General features: G+C 41.0%; 1 protein-coding gene across 1 annotated transcript in view; it reads left to right on the forward strand.

Moving 5' to 3' along the window:
* LOC128740242 (titin-like) overlaps positions 1–23,313 on the forward strand; it is a 40,242-nt gene extending 16,929 nt beyond the window's left edge. Inside the window, exon 4 of the mRNA XM_053835775.1 lies at positions 22,246–23,313. Coding sequence (XP_053691750.1) covers positions 22,246–23,313 — 1,068 coding nt within the window. The remainder of the gene's footprint in view (positions 1–22,245) is intronic.
* Positions 23,314–23,548: the final 235 nt, after the last annotated feature.

Below are 23,548 nucleotides of genomic sequence, written 5' to 3' on the forward strand. Positions count from 1 at the left end.
CTTCACATGCCAAATTTGGTTGCATTTGCTTGATTAGTTCTCGAGTTATGAGGAAATTTGTATGGAAGCCCCCCGTCTTAAAGGGGAGAGGAGTTACAATTCCCCTTATAAAGAGGGAGGGGTCTCAATTTACCATAGAATAAATTCTTGTCACCGAAAACACCCACATGCCAAATTTGGTTCTATTTGCTTGATTAGTTCTCGAGTTATGAGGAAATTTGTATTTCATTTGTATAGGAGCCCCCCCTCCTAAAGTGGGGAGAGGTTCTTATTCATCATAGAAAACATTCTTGCCTCCAAAAACACCCACATGCCAAATTTGGTTCCATTTGCTGGATTAGCTCTCGAGTTATAAGGAAATTTGTATTTCGTTTGTATAGGAGCCCCCCCCCCCTCTTAAAGTGGGGAGGGGTCCCAATTCATCCTAGAAAAAAATTTTGTCTTCAAAAACACACACATGCCAAATTTGGTTCCATTTGCTTGATTAGTTCTCGAGTTATGAGGAAATTGGTATTTCATTTGTACAGGAGCCCCCCCTCTTAAAGTGAGGAGGGGTCCTAATTCAACATAGAAAATTTTCTTGCCCTCGAAAACCTTCACATGCCAAATTTGGTTCCATTTGCTTGATTAGTTCTCGAGTTATGAGGAAATTTGTATGGAAACCCCCCCTCTTAAAGGGGAGAGGAGTTATAATTCCCCTTATAAAGAGGGGAGGGGTCTCAAATTACCCTAGAATAAATTCTTGTCACCGAAAACACCCACATGCCAAATTTGGTTCTATTTGCTTGATTAGTTCTCGAGTTATGCAGAAATTTGTGTTTCATTTGTATGGGAGCCCCCCCTCTTAGTGGGGGGAGGGGTCTCTAACCATCACTAAAACCTTTCCTGGCCCCAAAAACCTCTACATGCAAATTTTCAAGCCGATTGGTTCAGTAGTTTTTGATTCTATAAAGAACACAGGACAGACAGACAGACAGAAATCCTTCTTTATAGGTATAGATATGTATTTTGGTGATATCAAAATGAAAATTGTTATGTTAAAATTGCTTGGCTGTGTTGCAATTTTTGAGAAACCCAAAATTTTGCAAGTACCTTACTGCTTTATTTATACGGACAAATTAACATTGGCTCACAAAGGATCCTTCTTGCCTTGTCTTGTCCTTCATTTTCGAAAGAAATTAATCTATGTAGGGTAAGGAACGAGTTAAGCAGTGTCACCTATTTTAATCAGTTGAACTTAAATGAGCCGAAAATGCACTTTTTTATTCATATTTTCAAAATTTTTTGATAAAATCATCTTCACAAATCACTTAACCATACATTTGATTCACACAAACACAACGTACTGGGTTTTCGACAAGAAATATGATGAATTAAAAATGGTTGTCCAAAACCGTACATTTTTCAACTGCTGAAGGCAATCGCCACCTCGCTACTAACGAATCCTTCACATTTTTCAGCACTGATTACAACCACTCCAAAAGTCAAGCACTCAATTGTCACATACCATATTATTCACTATCTTTTTTTCTATTATCTAAGGCTTTGTCACTAGCCGAAAGTTTTATTATTTTCTAACAAAACTGAAAACAAATTCTGAATTGACGGAACCTGTTCACCAGTAGCAGCAACTGCAGCATAACTGATGAACTATCGTGTTGCCAAGACACTGTTTCGGTTCTGGAAATAAGAATTATAGGTTTGAAATTAACTGAAACCTCCAATGGTGAAAACGTGGTTCAATACTTTCAAAAGAAATGTTTGTTCATAATTAATTTTTCTTTATTAAAAACAACTGAAAAGACAGCTTTTCGAACTTCAACTTTTCAATAATTTTCGAAGATTTTCTCAGTGATTTAATGAAGCAACGATGTGTTTCAATGCTATTTGCTTTGACAACACTGTTCTGAGTCGGACCGTGTGTACTGCTATATGTTTACCTCTTTTGTTCTCCCACCATGCTTATGAACAGCGAGTGAGACGTCAAACTCGCAGTTTCCCATAAGAACACTAGAGAATAAAAGAGACGACGAATACCGTTTTGCCGAACGGTGCGGTGAGTGTATGCCCCGATAAACAATTTAGACAGATGGCATTTTACGCATCTATGCCGATACGCTATGCCGATTACGCATCAGATGCCGATTAGTAGGTCGCAGATAGGAACGCGAACTTACTGAATAGGGGGAAAAGTTTGAGGGATTTTTTATGGGGACGTAAAAAAAATCAGATTTCAGGATTGCTTAAAAAAGCAAAAACCCTTGCGGGTGAAAATATGTTCGGTCTGTTCAAAATTAGTTCCACCGCTCCAACTTTTAAAGCGAAAAATCAAAAGTTTAGCTCAACAATAGTGTCTTCCAATGGTAACAGCTTGAAGAACTAAAGATAGCAAGAAGATTGGTGTGCTGATATCCCCCATTTAGTCAACCCATCGCTTGTAATAAGATAAAACAATCAGTGACCCGCTTAGACTGCTTAAAACCGGTTCTTTACCCTATAATGCTTGACAATTGAAACTATGTAAAGAATTGCAAACAATTAACTAACGCAAAGCATCAAAAGAAACATTCAAAGTATTCTCGAATAAGAGAATCACTGATTTTGCTCCATCACGTCACATACATAAATATCCCTTTTGTGCAAGACAACAGTTCCGAACAAATTCTTTCAGTACCTATACAGATACGATCTGGCAAAAGGAAAGGATGACCGCTCACTTTTCTATGACGTTTTACTTTCAGGACATTAATTTGAACTAGAGTCAATGTTTAAAGATTAACTCGGTTGAAGAAAAGGGGTGGTTCTGATTTTATATTTTAACAAAATGGTTTACTTTCAGTTAACATCGGTTAAAGAAAAAAAATGGTTTTACACTTTGGTGTACTTCCCAAGCAAAAAGCAAAGCCTAGGTGCTACATTCCGTTATCGAAACTTGACCTTCTGTTTTTATATTTTTATACGACAGACTTCGCAGTCAGCTGTTAGAGTACAGGACAATTGCAGGGCCAGTTGCTTCGATCCTATTGACTCTAACAGCCTCTCCCAGCCGAGATTCGAACATACGACGACTGCCTTATTAGGTCAGCGTCATACCTCGAAGCCAACTGGGGGGCTAGTAAATTATTAACTTTCCAACAGATGTCAAATTGGTATAGGTTATGGAACGTCGTAAAGAATCCTTCAACCTGTTGTGACGGGGAGTTTCTATCACTTTTGTGCAAAAAACACGTGTAAACTTCGATGACGCCTTTTCCAACCAATCAGGATGCGAGGTTTTCTAGTTAGACAATGCTTCATTATTTTTAGTTTTTCAATAGTGTACACTTACAAAATTAGAGCGTTCTTCATTCGGGCCAAGTCTAAGAAGATGTTCCGTTCGATTGGTGCAAAAATATTTAAAATCGATCGGGAAACCGCTTAATTATTAACGTTCAAAACGTTGCCGTGAGACGTAGTCCTACGTCGAAACAACTATAATTAAAATTATTAGGTAGTTATCTTCTGGGTTAAAACCACCAAGTTTCATGCTAGCATCTACTTTCGATATAAAAGTACTGTGACGTTACATGAAAAATTTGCTCATGATAGTTTACTGTCTTACTCAGTACTGATTAACTTTCCAAATTCTTTTTTCCGAACATTTTAAAAATTTTATGCAGATGGGTATACTCAGAATCCTAAAGGAAGATTCATGAGAGCAAACCCCATTCCAATCTAAACGACCAGTCAAAGTATAAGAGGGGAAAAGTGTCTGCGACGCTAGCTATATAGTGTATACAATAAGAGCTACGTTCATGCAACATTTCCCCTCGAATGTAACTATTCTCCAGCAATACCTACAATCTCACAGGGGATATTTTCACCCTCCGTATGGGGAAACATTTTTCCCCTATCCGTACGTTGAATGGGCGTAAGCGACACACAGGAAGCTTGCCGTACAACATTTTCACGTCACTTTACTCAATATTCACCTCACCCAGCCAGAATCACGTTTAATAAACTGTCGGTTCATTTCGAAAGTGAACTGCAAAAAAAAAGGCGAAGGTCGTATGCTTCAGGAGGCCGGCTCACTTGTACGCGCAAAATAGAAATTACAGCTTTTATGATTCACCTCAAGCGCACACCAATGAACCTGCCTTCTTCGGTTGCATCAGTGTGCTGCAGTCGGATCGGAGGTGATGGCGAAGAGAAGTGTTTAGGAGGCTATAATTTTATTGGTCCACAGTAAAATTAGCCATCTAAATTACCATACCTACTGCCGCTTTCGACGAGCAAAAGCCTCGATTCTAACCATTTAACATCAATCTATACAATTATTTTTGTACTCGTGCTACTAGATGAATATTGTGATCGAGAGCTTGTATCCATTAATTTTTTTCGTGCATCAATATTTTCTATCCGATGCTGCCAATATGAATAAAAATGTTTCAGTCAGGCCAAAATATACCTGCAGCAGTGATGGCCAAACTGCGGTCCGTTCCAGTTGACCCGTACGGCTCGCGGATTGATTTGAGCGATAGTGAAGGCGAAAAATAGGTTGAGCTTCCCAATGACTGAGCTATAGTAATGGTCAAAAGTCATTTGGGATCGCGGATTTTAGAGAAAGATCTGATTCGATCCTATCCATATCAACACCTCAGCACTACTAACTTTCGGGATCAAATATATCGGTCATTCCAAGGAAAATTTACAGTCAAAATTTTTTTCTGTAGTTTATTCTGGAAATGGGAAATTATTTTCATTTAAAGGCTAACAAAGCAAAGCCATGGATAGAAACGTTCATAGAAATTCCAACAAACATTTTTGAAGTACCTTGTTTAACCGTTGTATAACTAATTACCGGGTAACAAGCGCTTGATAAGCTGTTCATCGACAGGAATGTTTGTTGGGATTTGACCCTTCTGTATCGATAGACATCGCAGCCGGTTATTAGAGTACAGAAAAAAAATGGAGCTTGTGCAACGATCTTACTGGCCCTATTGCAGCATCGCCCAACCGAGATTCAAATTTCCGACGTCTGGCTTGTCAGGCCAACATCGTACCCCGAAGCTAACTGGGCAAGCTGCGGTTGAAATTGAGTGTTTTTCATTTTACAAAACTGCCCAGTTAGCTTCGCGGTACGATGCTGGCCTAACAGACCAGTCATCGTATGATCGAATCTCGGTTGGGCGGTGCTGCAATAGAACCAGTAAGATCGTTGCACTAGCCCCGTAATTGTTCTGTACTCTAATAACCGGCTGTGAAGACTGTCGATAAAAAAGGGCCAAGTTCTCGACAAGATGTTTATACCCATGGTTCTGCTTTGTATCATTTGACAAAAAAATCGAATTGAAATAAAAGAAGGCAAATCCAATTGGCATCGAGGTAGGTTGTATGTTCGAATCCCAAGCAACATTTTTGTTGTATACTAGCTTATTAAACTATTGTACAGCTAATTTCTGTGGTGCTTGATATGCTATTATACAACAAAAGTGTTACTTGGGATCTAGGCTGGAAGAGGCTGTTAAAATCCATAGGATCGAGTCTCGTTAAGGCATGGCGGGGTCGAAACAAGCTGAGAGAGCATCCCACATGCTTTTTAACATCGCTCTTGAGGGGGTGATCCGATGAGCAGATATCAAAACTTGAGGTTTAATTTCCAATAAAGGTAACAAACTTCTTGGCTTTGATAGGCGACTTTGATATTAAAACCAGAAGCAAGACCAACAGTTTTTATGGATTTGACAATCCTCACAGAGGGGGCTGGTACCGAATGGCCGAAACACAAATAGTGGAATCACGAATGGCCGAAATCCAAATGACCGAATTTCAACAACAGTCACTAAAGGTCTAATCGCGAAAATCCGAATCACGAATGGCCGAATCACGAAAGGCCAAATGTTTTCGGAATGCCTAAATAACTATTCAATAAAAAACCCGAATTAATCCACCTAGCGGCGTGACCTAGCCTTTCTACTGCCACAATAATCACTATTTAATTTCTCAGGAACATCTATAAGTAACTTGACTATATTTTTAAATATGCGTTTCACATTCCTCAAAATCCTTATTTGCCAGTAAAATTCACAACGTATTGCGTAGAATAATTATATTTTCTTTGCTTGGATGCGTAAATACTTGTAAGCGTCATTTACTTGACTTGAACTTGATGAACACCTTATTTAGTTTTATAATATTTACGTGATTTATCGAGAAATAATGTAAACACAAACGATAATTTTTACAGACTTGAATGAATATATATAGAAAATTAGAAATTAACCCTCTAACGGGTCTACAGACGGCCTTAACTTTCGGGCTTCAGAGCCACATACGAAACTTGTTTTGAATTGACAATATGAATCACGTGTTCATAGCAGATTTTTTGATATGTTGATATTAATACCATGCGTTCAAAAGTTAGCATCTTTGAAAAACAAGAGTTCAGAAAAATTATTATTATACTTCGCTTTTGAAAAAAAGGGTATCGACAACAAAATGATTAATCTCAAAATTTTATTATTAGTTTGCTTGGCTTCAATTGTGCAATATATCTGAATCAGAAAAAATAACTGAATAGAGCAATAGATATGAAAAAGACAAAATTGAACTTTTTTTTAGCTGGGGCTCCTTCAGATAATTATTTTTGCATGAAAATCATAACTTAAGCTTCTTTTGAATGTACTTTCATGAAAAGATAGTCGTTAGCTTGATCGCATCGTTTTTACAATTTTAGAGGGTTAGGAAAACAAGATGAGGTCGAAAAATAATGCAAAAACTGCGCCATAAACATGCTTGAGAATGAGAAATATGATCGATATGATTTCCAGTGCTTGTCATTTTTGATTTATTTATTAAAACATGATACATGACATAAGACATCTGTCCTTTAAAATGTCGCTAACGAAAACAAATCTTACAAAGTTACTACCGTGCAACGTGTACTTCCAATTTTTTATATAACATTTCTAACCTCTAGTACCTATTGATTAAAAAGAGCATCTATTGATGCGCAGAATTTATTTGAAATTTGTATAAATTTATGTGGAAAAATCGACTCACTAGTATTTTTAATCCTATACACTACTATACCTACATGCTCAAATTAACTGCTTTTCTTCGCTTTTTGCTTTTCTTGTACAATTGTGAGTAACAGCAAGTGAAGAAAATGACAATTGAAATCTGAAATCAAAGAAAAGAAAAAGCTTTTCGATTGAATCCCACTATTTAATATTTATTTGCAACAGGTATGTAGCTCGCCTACGACGTGTAGGCTTCATCAGTGTCTTATTTCAAACAGGGGGCTGATATGACGTCACATTTTCGTTGCTCACATGAAAAAGGCGGCAAACGCAAAGCGATTTCACAAAACGAATTTAACTAACCATTTTCACAGCTTCTTTTGTTTCGCATCAATTGCCTGCCTGGCATTAGCCATGTTACGCTAAAACCTTGGCTAAAATCAAACTAAAACTAAAAAAATTTAACAATTTACACATCCGACTCGGTTGTCAGCTTGAGCCCATCTATGAAGCTGTCAGCTTGGGCCCGCTCTATGTTGGCTACGTTTTTTTTGTACAGGTTGGTATTGGAAGTGTCATTCCCGTGATTTCAAAGCGTATATGTATCTGTCGCGAATGAATATTAAATAGTGGAATTTAGTCGGTAAAAGTTTTTTCTTTTCTTTAATTTCAGAGTTCGTATTCCACTGAGAGGCTTCAAAAACTTCAGACAATTGACATGTTTCTCACTTTTCTTGAATTTCAAGGCAAATTTAAAAATTTCAAATTGTCATCACATACACACATACATACACACATACATACATACATACATACATACATACATACATACATACATACATACATACATACATACATACATACATACATACATACATACATACATACATACATACATACATACATACATACATACATACATACATACATACATACATACATACATACATACATACATACATACACACATACATTACACACATTGCATACAATCAACATTTGTTTTGATTTCACACGTTTTAACGGTTTAATATACGGTGCTTAAGTGTTAAAGTTTAAATAACTTTTGAATGAACCGTCCGATTTTAAATAACTTGGTTTCGTTTGATAGATCTCAGCAGTAATTTTCAAATAATAATAAATTGTGTGATGTTTTTCATTGAATTAATGTTTATATGTAACAAAAATATGTTTTAAATACTGTTTTTTCACATTTCTTTATGTAACTTTCAAACTACAAGTCCAATCATCATGAAATTTGGAAGTTAAGGGTTTGCAGGGCTCCTCTTTCATATGCAATCAATTTTGTTGAAATCGGTTGAGGGACCTATGAGATAATGAAGTCCCATATTTTTCGTATTTTTATACATAACTTTTGAACTAAAAGTCCGATCAGTATGAAATTCAATAGCGACCAATGGGACACCTAGACCTTTCATTTGACACTAAGAACATTAAAATCGGTCCAGCCATCTCCGAGAAAAGTGAGTGAGATTAAAAGCGTCACATACACACACACACATACACACACATACACACACATACATACACACACACAGAAAATGCTCAGTTTTCGAAACTGAGTCGAATGGTATATGACATTCGGCCCGCAGGACCTTCTTTCCATTTCCGGTTTTCCAAGTGATTTCTATACCTTTATACTATATATTTATATAGGGGAAGGGCGGTAAAGACGGACACCTTAAGGTAAAGACCCAATAACTACTCAAATATAACTGTATTGATCGCAATTTTCGTACAAACCGAACCTTTAAGTCTCTGTCTAATAAAGTTACAACGTGTGCTGGAAAATTTCTTCCAAAATTTATGCTTTTTTTAATATTATAAACATCATGTATAAATCAGAGTTTCTGCGCATGGGCGGGAAAGACGGACACTTGATATGGGAAAGACGGACACTCGCAAAAAGGTGTCACGCGTCGTCGAATTATCAGTATTAAGAAAGGTTAACATATTTCATCATGTATTTAGGAAAGAATTGGTTTGGGAAAACCCCCTTCCCGATCCCCCCTTTGAGCGAGAAAATAGAACGGTTCCCTTCAATATTTTAAGTAGTGACGAATTAATCGTTTCTAAAAGTTGGCTTATTCCGACTGTTATATTACTTCTGGTTACTTTTTCATATATAATATGTAAGTATTTGCAATGTTAAATCGTTGTTGGGCAAAATTGGTTCAAAATCTGTGTGTCCGTCTTTCCCTACCGTTGGGTGTCTGTCTTTCCCGACTTGGATACCATTTTTTCAAACTTCAATAACTTTTCACTGAATATTCGAAAATTCACTAGGTTTCCAATGGATATTCAGTGAAAGATCAAACTAACGCAATGTTGTCGGTTTAGCATGAATATGTTGTTTTTTAACGATTTACCAGCTATTTTCTCTACACGCAAAATTACATCGGTTAGCGTAAATACGCATTTTTTCTTTGTTTTGCTTATAAATTTGACAACCGCGCTGCTAAAAATCGGCAGTTTAGTTCAAAAGTGTTAATTCAGTTTATAGAAACATTTCCCATCATTGATTTGATTCAAAAAATTATGGTTTATGAACTATAACAAGTGTCCGTCTTTCCCGCAGTGTCCGTCTTTACCGCCCTTCCCCTAGTAGAAAGGCAAAACATGAATTGGCAAGCAGGTAACAACTAACAAATAAGGCTATTGCAAATTATTTTTAAAATTTTTGTCTCCCACCCTTCAAAATTTGCTTTAAAAATCGGGGGGCAAAAAAAATTTTTGTAAAAAATCTATTATCTGTGGGTTTTACAGCCTAAAGAACTCGGAAAAGAGTGTATAAATGGTTAACGCTTCTAGCACGAAACAAAAATGGAAGTACAAATAATGTAATTTCCGAAAATCGTCCAAATTTTTTTTTTTTCAGTTTTGACTCTATTTTGGAAGGTTTTTACATGGAAAATAATAACGTATAAGGCTTGTTCGCGACAAAATTTTGACACCTCTAAATACACACTGCTTCGGAAATACATTAACAATGAGTGAAATATTTTGCAGAGTGGTAGACGTATGTTTGTTCTTCCTGAAAATATATCACTTGTCTATATTACAAGCGCTCAGCGTAAAATGGCGTCGAAAGAAGAACAGGTGCGAAAAGCAATTGTGTGCGGTCGCAATGAAAATCCGGATCTCTCGTTAAGAAAACTTGCCAAAAAGCTTGGATTTCCTCCAAGCACTGTTCACAGTGTTTTAAAATCGTTCGATACTCGCTTGACAACAGCTAGGAAGAAGGGAAGTGGAACTAAAACGGATCTGAGGACCAATATAAGGAAGCGAACGTAAAACAAATATTACGGAGGAAACCGGATCTTTCTGTACGTACCATTGCTCGTAAAATAAAAATGTCGCCAACATTCGTGCACACTTCTAAGCAACGACAAGGAATGAAGCCTTTCAAGGTGAGGACTGTGCCAAACCGTAATGATAAGCTAAATACGACGGCCAAAACACGCGTTCGTAAGCTAACGTTCGTAAGGAAACGTATGTCCTAGAAGACTTTAAACAGCTTCCTGGTATGTTTTTTACAATGCCATGAAACGGAATGGCGTTGCAGAGTATTTTAGGACAAAGAAGAAAGCCAAGTTCCCCAAAAAATATTTAGTATGGCAGGCCATATCCAGCTGTGGTCGAGCAAACAAAAGTTACAAGCAAAGGGTGATATCCAAAAATAACATTGTTCATTGAAGGATATGTTCACTATTCAACAAGCTTTCAAAATTGGTTTAAAGCTCTGCCTTCCTCTGTGGAGCTAGCATGCTCCGACCCTGGAAAACGAATGGAGTATGATACGCTCGGCCATCAACGGGGACGGTACCGCGGTTCTCGGAGAGGAAACCTCGAACGCACTAAATAATTGGTTTGACGCGGAAAACCAACAAGAAAAAAAGTGCTTGGAAAAACTATCAAAGCATATCTACGAGAGAGAATTTGGCAAAGTATCGATGAGCGCGGAATGGGTTGACTACGATCCTGAGGAAAAACGCCAGAAGGAGAACAGAGATTATGAGGAGCTGGAACAACTATTGCGGGATAATGACACGCGCAAGTTTTACGAGAAGGTGAACCAAACACATAACTCGTCCCTACACATAAACCTGACATGTGTTGGAACGAGGGAGGGGATCTAATCAGAAACGAGCGCGAGGTGGTCGACAGGTGAAATCAGTACAGTACAGTCTCGAAGTGATCCGGCGAGAAATCGGTCTGCTGAAGAATATAGAGCAGCCGGAAAGGACCGGCCAAAAACCGCTAACTACGGCACTTCACTGGGTAATTTCAAGGATTTGGGAGAAGGAGAAACTACCGGAGGAGCGGATTATCGCGCCATTACGCTGGTCAACCCCGCCCGTTCGAATCGTGCAGAGGGTTACGGCAAGAGAATGGGCTGTCCTGTACTTAAATTACTTTAGTGGCAACGGTCCGTTACCGATCCTGCGGTGAACGAATTATGGTCCTCCAGTACCGTCGGTCCTGGGCTACCGTTCTCCAATGCCCACGAACACCAGCTGAACGTGCATCGTCTTGCGGAGGGCGAGGTCTGTCTCGGAGTCTACGGCCTCTTCCTGGTTCTCTGCTGAAAATAGTTTTGGCTACTCTTTCGTCAGGCATTCTGGCCACGTGTCCAGCCGACCGCAGCCTGCCACATTGCACTACTATCACTATATCCGCATATTTGTACACTTGGTACAGCTCGTGATTCATGTGTCTCGCCACACTCCATTTTCCATTTTGCCACCAAGTATAAATCGCAGAGTTTTACGCTCAAAAACCCCAAGCACTCGTCGATCAGCTTCCTTTAGCGTCCATGATTCGTGCTCGTAAAGGGCCACCGGAAGGATTAGTGTTCTATAGAGCGCCAGTTTTGTGCGAATTTGCAAACTACGGGACTTCAGCTGGCTACGTAATCCGTAGAAATCCCGATTCGCGGCTGCAACTCGTCGTTTCACTTCGCGGCTTACATCGTTGTCACATGTCACGAATGTACCAAGGTATATAATTCCTCCACTACTTCATATCGTTTCCCATTTAACTCCACCTCGGCACCAACACCGCTTGAGCTCCCACGTTCCCTACCAGCAACCATGTACTTCGTTTTGGCGGTATTAATGGTAAGTCCAATCTCGCCGCATCCCTTTTAAAAGGCCTGAAGGCCTCTTTCACTGCTCTACGGTTGATTCCGATGATATCGACGTCATCCGCAAAACCAAGGAGCATGTGAGATTTCATGATGATAGTTCCATTCCTTTCCACGTTTGCCCTTCGTAATGCACCTTCTAAGGCAATGTTGAATAGCAGGTGTCGCGACGAGACCCCTCGAATTTATACCGACTTACCTTAGCATAATTTTATCGCAATGCCTAGGCCGGTCTATCACAAATAGCCAACGAGATCAAAAACGTCATCACCGACAACGACTATGATAAGGAGATTTGGCGGACAATATTCGGCCATCATTGGCAGTTATAGGCAGTGAAAAGTTGCATATCTACTTGTTACTAATTCTCGTAGCTAAAATTTGTACAATTTATTACCTAGAAACCACTTAAAATATTTACATTCATTGTTGCGCCAGCATCTTCAAGATTTGGCTACAGCAATCAGTAAGTGCCATGTTATTATTAGCATCTTGTGATATTAACTAACGGTTTGTTCAGATAACCAAGTTGGGAACAAAAGACCCCACGTTTATACTCATATACTTAATTGCACTTTGATGATAGGCATTAATTAACATGCATTGTAACTAAGAGTAAGTAAAATTGATACTGAGCAACAGAGCATAATCTCACCTGAAATCAATTATTAGATTTGAGATACTGTGTCGAGGAAGTAAAACGATTCAAATCCATTCATAAACTTCACCAAAATTTTAAAAAATAGCCTCAATTAGTTAAACGATGATTACAATAAAATTCATATTTTCAGTTTGAAGCAGTCTCTAAAAAATTGGTTTGCTGTTTAAAAATTGGTAGTTCCTATGCTACAGCAAGTTAGAGAGTGCATCCCCTTGTTTCAGTCCATCTAACGTTACGAAAGCAGCTGAGGTCTCACCCGCTATTCTAACGCATGATTTGGATCCATTCAGCGTCGCACAAATCAGCGTAACTAGTTTCGTCGGAAAACCGTGTTCTAGCATTATCTGTCATAGCTCATTTCGTTTAACTGAATCGTACGCCACTTTAAAGTCCACAAACAGATGGTGTGTCTGCAAGTTGTACTCCCGAAACTTGTCGAGCAACTGGCGCAAGGTAAACATCTGATCCGTCGTGGAGCGGCCCTCACGAAAACCAGCTTGGTACTCGCCGACGAAAGACTCCGCAAACGGTCTCAGTCGGCAGAACAGGATACGGGAAAGCACCTTGTAGGAAGAATTGAACAATGTAATTCCTCAATAGTTTTTACACTCCATTCGATGTCCCTTTTTGAAAATTGGGCAAATGAGGCCATCCAACCACTCCTCCGGCATTGGTTCTTCCTCCCAGATCCTGACAATGATCCGGTGAATTATCTCGTACAGCCACTCGCTCCCCGCTTTTAGAAGTCCAGTAGGGATACCATCCTTCCCAGCATCCTTACCGTTTTTCAGCTCGCTGATTGCCTTTTTAATCTCCTCCTGTGTTGGTGGCTCCACAACTTGTCCATCGCTTACAATTCCTATCCTGTCCCTACTGATCTCCGCGTTTACCTCTCCATTCAACAGTGTCTGGAAGTGCTCCTTCCACCTGGCTACTACCGCCGTTTTGTCGGTAAGCAGGTTGCCAGCACTATCATTGCACATCACAGGCATGGCAAAATTCCTGCATCTCACCGTTTTATAGAAACTCCGTGTGTCGTTGCTGGCGTATCGCTCCTCTGCGCCGGCGAGCTCGTGCTCCTCGTATTCGCGTTTCTTTAGACGATGGATTCTTTTTTCTGCAGCTCTAGTCTCTCTGTATCTCTCTCTGTTTTGACGCGTTGCCGCAGTGAGCATGCGACTCCTGGCCTGGTTCTTTTCATCTGTTACTCTCTGGTATTCGGCATCAAACCAGCTGTTACGCTGTCTTCCACGCGTCGTGCCTACCACCTCTCTCGCAGCTGTTTGGATGGCATCATGGATGTTCCTCCACAGCCCATTTATATCTTCTTCTTCTATCTGCTGTTCTGCGATTCGTTGGTCGAGCTTCCTGGCGTACTCCACTGCTACGCCGTCTGCCGTTAGCCGCTGGATGTTGAAACGCAGCGTCCTCTCAGTGCGAGCTTTCACCGTGTTCGACAGCCTTGCGCGAATCTTACTCACTACGAGAAAGTGGTCAGAGTCGATATTTAGTCCCTGAAAAGACCGTACATCGATAACATCCGCAAAGTGTCGACCATCAATCAAGACATGATCGATCTGAGAGCTAGAGTCTCCATTTGGCTGCCTCCAGGTGTGTTTCCGAATATTCAATCGTGGAAACTAGGTGCTACAGAAGGCCATTCCTCTGGCCGCGCAAAATTTATGAGCGTCAGACCGTTATCATTGGTCAACAGACGAAGGCTATGCCTTCCAATGACTGGACCGAAGAATTCCTCCCTCCCGATCTGCGCATTTGCATCTCCGATGATGATTTTCACGTCGTGTTTTGGGCACTCTCCATAGGTCCTCTCAAGCCTGTCGTAAAACTCCTCCTTAGCATCATCGGATTTATCATTTGTCGGTGCGTATAAGTTGATTAGGCTGTAGTTGAAGAATTTGCCCTTAATCCTCAACTCGCATATACGGTCATCTACGGGCCTCCACCGGATAACTTTCCAGGTACCAAGTTTCCAATCATTATCCCTTAATCGTGTCCTTGTCCCTTGCCGTGTCCTATACCGAATGTTCCGTCCTGAATTTCTTTGTTCGTTATTCGTGGTAATTGAGTTTTTCGGTATACTACCTCACTGGGGTCGCGATACCTACATCCCGCTGATGGGTCTGCCATCTTAGGTATAGCTTGCGGGATACAACATTTAATATTCAGCCGTCCGTTCCGAGACAGATGCTCTGTGAGCCGCCCCTCACCTGGAGAACAGGCGCTCTAGTTTGCACCTCCTAGCTTAGCTGCTCCAGTAAGTATATGAAGCATTTTCGGGTAACGCCAAAGACCGTCATCATTTGACCTAGATCTGCGTGGAGGCGCTAGGTGGGAGCTTGAGAGAGCCAGAGCTATATTTGACGCTCCTTCCAGGTAACTCTCTCCATTTCATACCCGGGCTGTCCTGTATGTAATTCAATATCGCTATTGAATGTGTGATCCGGCGACCGGGCACCGAGAGGTACGATTTTCAGCAAGAGTAGCCAACTTTGCAGACGACCTCGACATCATTACTAGAAACCTTGGGACGGTGCAGGCAATCTATGCCAGTCTAAAAATGGAGGCTGGAGGATAGGGTTACAAATCATTGCGTCGAAAACCAAACACATGTTAGGAAGAGCCTCCAGAGAAAGCATCATTTGCTTCCTATGGACAGTAATTATTGACGGCGATGAACTGGAGTGGCCGATGAATTCGTATATTTGGGATCTCTGGTCACCGCCGACAGTAATACGAGTAAGGAAATTCAACGACACATTCAAGCTGGAAATCGAGCCAACTTTTCCCTCCGCAAGACGCTTCGATCAAGGAGCATTCGCCGCCGCATAAAGCTGACGACGTACAAAACGTTAATCGTACCGGTAGTCCGCTACGGATTTGAGACAGTAACATACGTGCACTTGCTGAATTTAGCTGTTGAACTAAAAGTGTTGCGGACTATTTTTGGCGGAGTTCAAATGGATAGCGGAGAGTGGCGTAGGCGTATGGGCCACGAGTTGCTATATTTACACGTAGTTTTGGAATTCACGAGGTTTTTTATGCGAATTTTGGAGTTTACACGATTTTGATTTACGCAGAATGTATCTTTCGCGTAAAAAGCGACTCGAGTGTAATTTTATTGTCCTCACAACAATATTTGATTTGGTTGGTAAACGGCTGGATAATGAGGAATATAGACCCCATAGTGGTCGTTAGCCTCTTATCCAGCAACTCCGATCCCGACCTCCTCGTGGTACCAGCCGGAATACGAGCAACCTTAGCGGAGATCGGGTAACCAACCCCGGTGGAAACTAAGGTCGTATACTAACCGGGAAGGAGGTATAGTGAGTCTCGGCACTATAAGATGGCAGCCCCATCACGAGACTCGGTAGTGTTGCCCCAGTACGGCTACACACCTAAATAAACTTAAACTAACAACATTCAAGCATATTCGTAGCGGAATATTCGGCATCGACCTAGGCGACGGAATAAGGACGACGAATGGAGACTCGGGACTTGGAACTGCAGATCGCTAAATTTCGCAGGTTGCGAGCGGGTGCTGATTGAACAGCTGGAACCCCGCAAACTCGGCATCGTAGCTCTGCAGGAAATCTATCGCAAAGGAGAGAAGGTATGGAAGATCCGTGGCGGAAAGGCCCAGTTTTACCAGAGCGGTGGCGCTACCAACGAACTGGGAACGGGCTTTGTAGTGCTGGGCGGAATGCAGGATGGCGTGATAGATTGGAAGGCGATCAACGAGAGAATGTGTGTATTGAGGATAAAGGGCCGTTTCTTCAATTATAGCATCATTAACGTGCACTGCCCGCACGAAGGTAGACCCGACGAAAGAAGCGTTCTACGCGAGGCTGGAGGCAACGTACAGCGATGCCAGATCAGCGGTTTAGATTTAGCGATATTTGGTAAGCAAGCAGACTGCTGAAAAAGAGGTTGACAGCAAAATACTTCGGTTATTGACATTCCAATGTCTGCTCATGCATTGGCAAATGGTTCAGTATATTTTATTGATTATAAAACTCCGTGGTTTTTGCCTAGAATGGGATGAGTTCTTACAAATACTCATTAGAACTTACTGAAAAAGAAGACCACCAAACCAGTTCGTTTTGCGTATTCCTAATTTTTCCACAAATTAATCCGTTGCCAAAGGCAAAATCCAACTGATTCATGAGTTGGACACAAAACAGCACATATGTATCTATACTATATACATCGTAGTTTGCTATATACCGCAGCATTTGTATGATAACAAAACCAAAACCAATCGGTACATTTTTGCTAAAACAAAATATCAGCGAGAACAAAGAGCCAATGCGCTTTGCAGATATTTTTGATTTGTAGGTGCTTATAAAGATTGAAACATATTTTCCTTTGTCACCAAAAAACATAACCATTTGCCAGCTGAAATTTTGCATGATTTTTATCATAGAATTTGTGCTAAAAGCTTCTTTCGACATTTTTGCATGTGTTCTTAGACTCCTTAATCTTAAAATGCTTGCGAAATTTCGTAGCAAACTGTCATTATATGAGGGATAACAAAATATTTCTTTTTCTGTTTCCTGAAGCCAAAAACTTCGTCAACATGAATGCAGCAAATTTGCATAATATTCATTTAATTGCAACCTCTCAATTTCAACAGATCATCTTAATTTCAAATGCAAGTCTTACTGAAATAAATATTTTTTAATTTTTATTCTGCACCAGAAACGAAAGAATAATATGACCTTTGATTCAGCGGGATTTCTAGCGGGAAATAAATCTCTGGGCAGCGGGAAAATGGGCAATCGACCTGGTAACACTGGCAACGTACGACAGCTGCCCGTCACGGGATATCAAGATCGTCATCGGGGATATGAACGCCCAGGTCGGCAGGGAAGAAATGTATAGACCGGTGGTAGGACCCCATAGCCTGCACACCAACACAAACGATAACAGCCAACGACGTATAAACTTCGCAGCTTCCCGACGCCTGGTGATCCGAAGCACTTTTTTCCCGCGCAAGGATATCCACAAAGCCACCTGGAGATCACCTGACCAACGTACAATGAACCAAATTGACCACGTTCTCATAGAGGGCCGGTTTTTCTCTAACATCACGAACGTACGCTCCCGTCGGGGTGCGGATATTGATTCTGACCATTACCTAGTAGCAGTACATGTGCGCTCAAAGCTGTCCACCTCGGCTGAACATCAGGCAGCTAGATAACCCACAAGCTGCCGAGAACTACGCGTGAGTACTGAATGAGGCACTGCCTTCTTTCGAGGAGCTAGGTGCTTCAAACCTCGAAGACGGTTGGGGCAGAATACGCTCGGCCATCGGAGAGGGCGCTACCGCGGCACTAGGTATTAAACCTCGGAGTACACAAAATGATTGGATTGATGGGGAATGCCAACGGTGGAGGAGAAAAAAAATGCTTGGAAAAATTATTTAAGTATTGCCACTAGAGAGAACCTGGCCAAATACCGACGAGCTAGGAACCAGTTGACCACGATCCTGAGGAGAAAAAAGCGCCAAAAGGAGGACAGAGATCGTGAAGAATTAGAATAACTATTCCGAGTTAATGACACGCGCAAGTTTTATGAGAAGGTGAACCAAACTCGGAAGAACTACACACCGAAACCTGACATGTGTAGGGACGAGGGAGGGAATCTAATCAGAAACGAGCGCGAGGTGGTCGACAGATGGAAGAGGTTCTTCGATGAACACCTCAATGGCGAAGTCGCAGAAGGAGGCGGAATGGAAATTAACCTAGGAGCGCCCATGGAAGATAGTAATGTCCTAGCACCTGATCTCCAAGAAGTCAAACGAGAAATCGGGCTGCTGAAGACCAATAAAATCGCTGGGAAGGACCGCCTACCAGAGCTCTATAAACATGGCGGAGAAACGCTAGCAAAGTCTCTACACTGGGTTATTTCGAGGATTTGGGAGGAGGAAAAGCTACCGGAGGAATGGATGGAAGGAGTGGTTTGTTCCATCTACAAAAAGGGTGATCGGATAGACTGCTGCAACTATCGTGGTATTACGCTGGTAAACACCGCCCACAAGGTACTCTCCCAGATCCTGTTAAGCCGGCTGACACCGATAGCACAAGGTTTCGTAGGGAATTATCAGGCGGGTTTCATGGGGGCTCGCGCAACTACGGACCAAATTTTTACTATCCGACAGATCTTGCAGAAATGTCAGGAGTACAACGTGCCCACGCATCACATCCGGAGACGAATGAATCTTAAGATTTAAAGTCTCCGTTAACAAATAAAAAACGAACGAACGAACGCATCACATCTTTATTGATTTCAAAGCAGCATACGATACAGTCGATCGAGACAAGCTATGGCAGATAATGTACGAATTCGGTGTTCGGGACAAACTGACGCGACTGATCAGAGCTACATTGGATCGAATGATGTGTTTTTTACGCATCTCTGGGACACTCTCGAGTCCCTTCGAGACGCCGCGAGGTGTTGAGACAAGGTGACGGTTTATCCTGCATGCTGTTCAACATCGATCTTGAGGGGGTGATCCGACGAGCGAGCATCGAAACGAAAGGCACGATTTTTAGCAAGACTAGCTAACTTCTAGGCTTTGCAGATGACTTCGATATCATTGCCAGGAACTTTGCGACGGCGGAGGCAATCTACACCAGACTGAAAGCGGAGTTTAGGAGAATCGGGCTAAAAATAAATGCGTCGAAAACCAAATACATGAAAGGAAGAGGCTCAAAGGAAACAAACGCGCGCTTCCCACGGACGGTAACCGTTGACGGCGACGAACTAGAAGTGGTAGAGGAGTTCATGTATTTGGGATCGCTGGGGACCGCGGACAACAACACTAGTAAGAAGATCCAGCGGCGCATCCAAACGGGAAATCGGGCCTACTTTGCCCTTCATAAGACGCTACGATCAGGAAGCATACGCCGCCGCACGAAGCTAACAATGTAAACCCTTATTAGACCGGTAGTTCTTTCTGGACTTGAAGCTATGACGCTGCTCACGGAGAACATACGCGCCCTTGCCGTGTTCGAGCGGAAAGTGCTGCGGACGATATTTGGCGGAGTACAAACTGAAAGCGGCGAGTGGCGGAGGCGTATGAATCACGAGCTACAGGCACTGCTTGGGGAGACTCCCATCGTACATCTAGCAAAAGTTAGCAGGCTACGGTGGGCCGGACACGTCGTAAGGATGCCGGACGACAGTGCGATGAAAATAGTCCTCTTCAACAACCCCACCGGCACCAGGAACAGGGGGGCCCAACGTGCACGATGGCTCGACCAGGTCGAAAGCGATTTGCGACTTCTGAGACGACTAGGAAATTGGCGACGAGTGGCCCAAGACCAAGTTGAATGGAGACGAGTGCTTGAAACACCACGAGCCACCCCGGATCTATGCTGATGAAGAAGAAGAAGAAGAAGAAGAAGAAGAAGAAGAAGAAGAAGAAGAAGAAGAAGAAGAAGAAGAAGAAGAAGAAGAAGAAGAAGAAGAAGAAACAATATTTGATTTTATTTTCAGCTTTGTGAAATGAAATGCACACATTATATTTGATCACAAGTTCATTTCATTTTTAATTATACTTATTTTTTTCCATTGAAAGTAAAATCATCTCGACCTACAATAAGTTGAAGGCGCTGTATTTTGTATTGTACTGAAATAATTTTTATTTTATTAAACTGATTATTTTTTATACGTCTTGGCAAATGTTATATAATACCACAGACTCATCACGAAATTGATGATTTTTTTTATTATTTTGAGCCGATCAATTATGATTTCAATATGTTGCATATTTTAAATAGCGCAACAAATAAGCTGGATCGTTATATTTAGATAAGATTCAAAGTTAAGATCGTGTTAATTAGATAAAGTTCAAAGTTAAGTTGTTTTGTTCTTTGATTACTAGCTCAGTACAGTAATTTACATTATAAATAAGTGAATGTCTAAAGAAAATGTTGATTGTGGCACATTTGAATCAAGCCGGGCACTCGTTGACTGCACGGGGTTTCACGCAACGAAACGAGCGCCCTAAGCAACAGAGAAAATTTTATCACCAGCATTTTGGGGTCCATATAAGACAGTGGCGATTATATAGCGATCAGCGTTTGTATGTCTTTAGGGCGCCAACAATTATATTACTAGCAACGATGTTTTTTTCTATTTCTAGGGCAGTGGCACTTTGTTGCTGGTGATATTTTTAGTTGTTTCTTTTCAAACATGATACAATTTTTATATCATAGGTTATATCTAGTTTTAATATCAATAGCCTTATAAAAAACTAATGCGATGTTTAGTTTATTACGATGCATGTACATTGATTTGTAATTTAAAATTGTTTTTTTCTAAATAATAAGGTATAATATCAGCTAAGCTAAATAGAATTTTATCCTAAGTTTCCCGTTGATGTAATTGAACATGTTTTGCTCAGATCTGATAACTAGTGAGTTATCAATATGTTTGCTCATCTTGATAACTGATAACGGCTGAGAAATGAGTAATAAAATTATTTAATTTCTGTCTAGTTACTAACAAGCTAAATGATAAATAGACTAACAGGGAAAACAATCTACAGAAACACATGCCTAGTAGAATTAAACGGAAAATTTCTTGTTCTTATTATATACGTCATTAACACGTTGATAAACCATGCAATGCTCTAAGAGCACTCATTCAATATTGCTAAATTCTTCACGAAACCCTTTTATCATTACATTCGTTACTGTTAATATTTCATAAAACATATTTATACGCAGCGGAGCGCAGACGCTTCCAAAACTCGAAGGATAGCGATCATTTGTTGGTCACAACTAAGTTAATCTAGATTTCAAATTCAAGGACCATCATATCTAGGCTACTATGCTAGTGGTTTCGAGTTTGACCACCACAACATAGAGCATTGACCGCAAAGAAAAACATAGCTTCAAAAATGAAACCAACGAAACCGACCAGACCAGCAGCCCAAATCATAACAAAACTTATGTTGATTGCACCCTAGACCTTGCACCGTACCGGTCAAGCCAAGCGTGATGTCTGTTGGTGGACGGGTAGAAAGGTGGTGTGTCCATTGCATCGCTCGCGATTTTCTGCTTTGACGATAACCCTACAATCATCGAGTGAAACGAGTGAAAATCTCACCCCACCGAACGCCGAAAAGGATGCGAGACGGTGAACGATGTTTGCTCCGAAAATCGTCTGTCGTATAAATTGATTGTATAGATCATGGCGGACCATCATTTGCTTGCGATCGTTCATCGGGTTTTGGCTTGAGTGCCACGGTTAGCGATAGAAAGTGGAATTCAGCCATGAAGGTGCGTTTTGTTGTTGATATTTGTGTCTTGCAGAAGCGTTTGCGTTAGTGGAAAAAAGTAACCAACAACGTCTAAATGTTCTTGTTTTGTTTTTCTTTTAAATAGTTATTCTTAGTTCTATCGGCCGTGTTGGCCCTTGCGCTTGGAGCAGCTCTGGAAAAACCTGCCCAGGAAGCGGAAACGGCGAAGGAAACAAAAACCTCAGAAAGTGCTAAAGTTCAGGGAAAACGTGGCTTAGAGGACTTCGGATATGGATCAGAACCAATATTGGAGGGTGGATTTAAGCCTTCTTTCGGTTATGACACGGATGGACATGGTGCTTCTGATCGGCTTTTCAATCTTTTCGGAAAGGAAGAAACACATCATACAGTGATCAAAGCAATTCCTGTTCCTTATACAGTTGAGAAGCACGTGGTTCATGAAAAGAAGGTACCAGTTCCAGTTGATAATCCAGTTCCTTACCCAGTGACTGTAGAGAGAAAAGTTCCAGTGTATATTGAAAAGAAAGTTCCAGTCCATGTTGATCGTCCAGTCCCGTATCCAGTAAAAGTTCCATATCCAGTGACTGTCGAGAAAAAAGTCCCAGTTTACATTGAGAAAAAAGTGCACGTAGATCGTCCTGTGCCGTATCCGGTCCATGTGGAAAAGGAGGTTCCAGTGTATGTGGAGAAAAAGGTTCCAGTGTACATTGAGAAGAAAGTTCCGGTTCACGTTGAAGTGAAAGTACCGGTAGTTCAAAGAGTCGAAGTTCCTGTGCCGAAACCATACCCCGTTCATGTACCAAAACCATACCCGGTGTACATCGAGAAGGAAGTAATCAAGCACGTTGATCGTCCTGTAACAGTAGAAGTTGAGAAGAAGGTTCCAGTCCCAGTCGTGCACAAAGTCGAAGTACCCAAACCGTACCCAGTCTATGTGGACAAACCAGTCTATATTGAGAAACATGAGAGCTATCCTCATCACCAGGAAGAACATTATGTAGAACATTCAGAATCCAACTACATCCATGAGGAAGCAGAAGAACGGCAGCACAATGAAGAGCAATCCCATCAGGAAGAAAGCGCACATGATCATCAAGAGTATGCAGAATCTTCCCCACAAGGTGTTCGAAGTGCAAATCCTGCTACCAAGCCGGTTGTTGAGAAATCTGATAATCAGCAAAAATCATCGTGATATCTCCAAGCATGATCGTTAGCTCATAAATTAAATCATGAACCTTAAGATATTCTCTAGTCTATCTGTCGCAGTAAATAGTGTTTTGGTTGCGAAACACGTTTCACAAAACATGCTTATCTGTAAGATTTAAAATAAAAACGAATTTTTAGTAATTTTCGGTTGTCCATCTTTTTGTTGAAACCACTTTTCCAGCTGTTGCATTACACAAGCCAGCAATAATTGGCTATCTGCT

Source organism: Sabethes cyaneus, chromosome 3 (assembly GCF_943734655.1).
Source record: "Sabethes cyaneus chromosome 3, idSabCyanKW18_F2, whole genome shotgun sequence".
In the NCBI taxonomy this organism is placed as follows: domain Eukaryota; kingdom Metazoa; phylum Arthropoda; class Insecta; order Diptera; family Culicidae; genus Sabethes; species Sabethes cyaneus.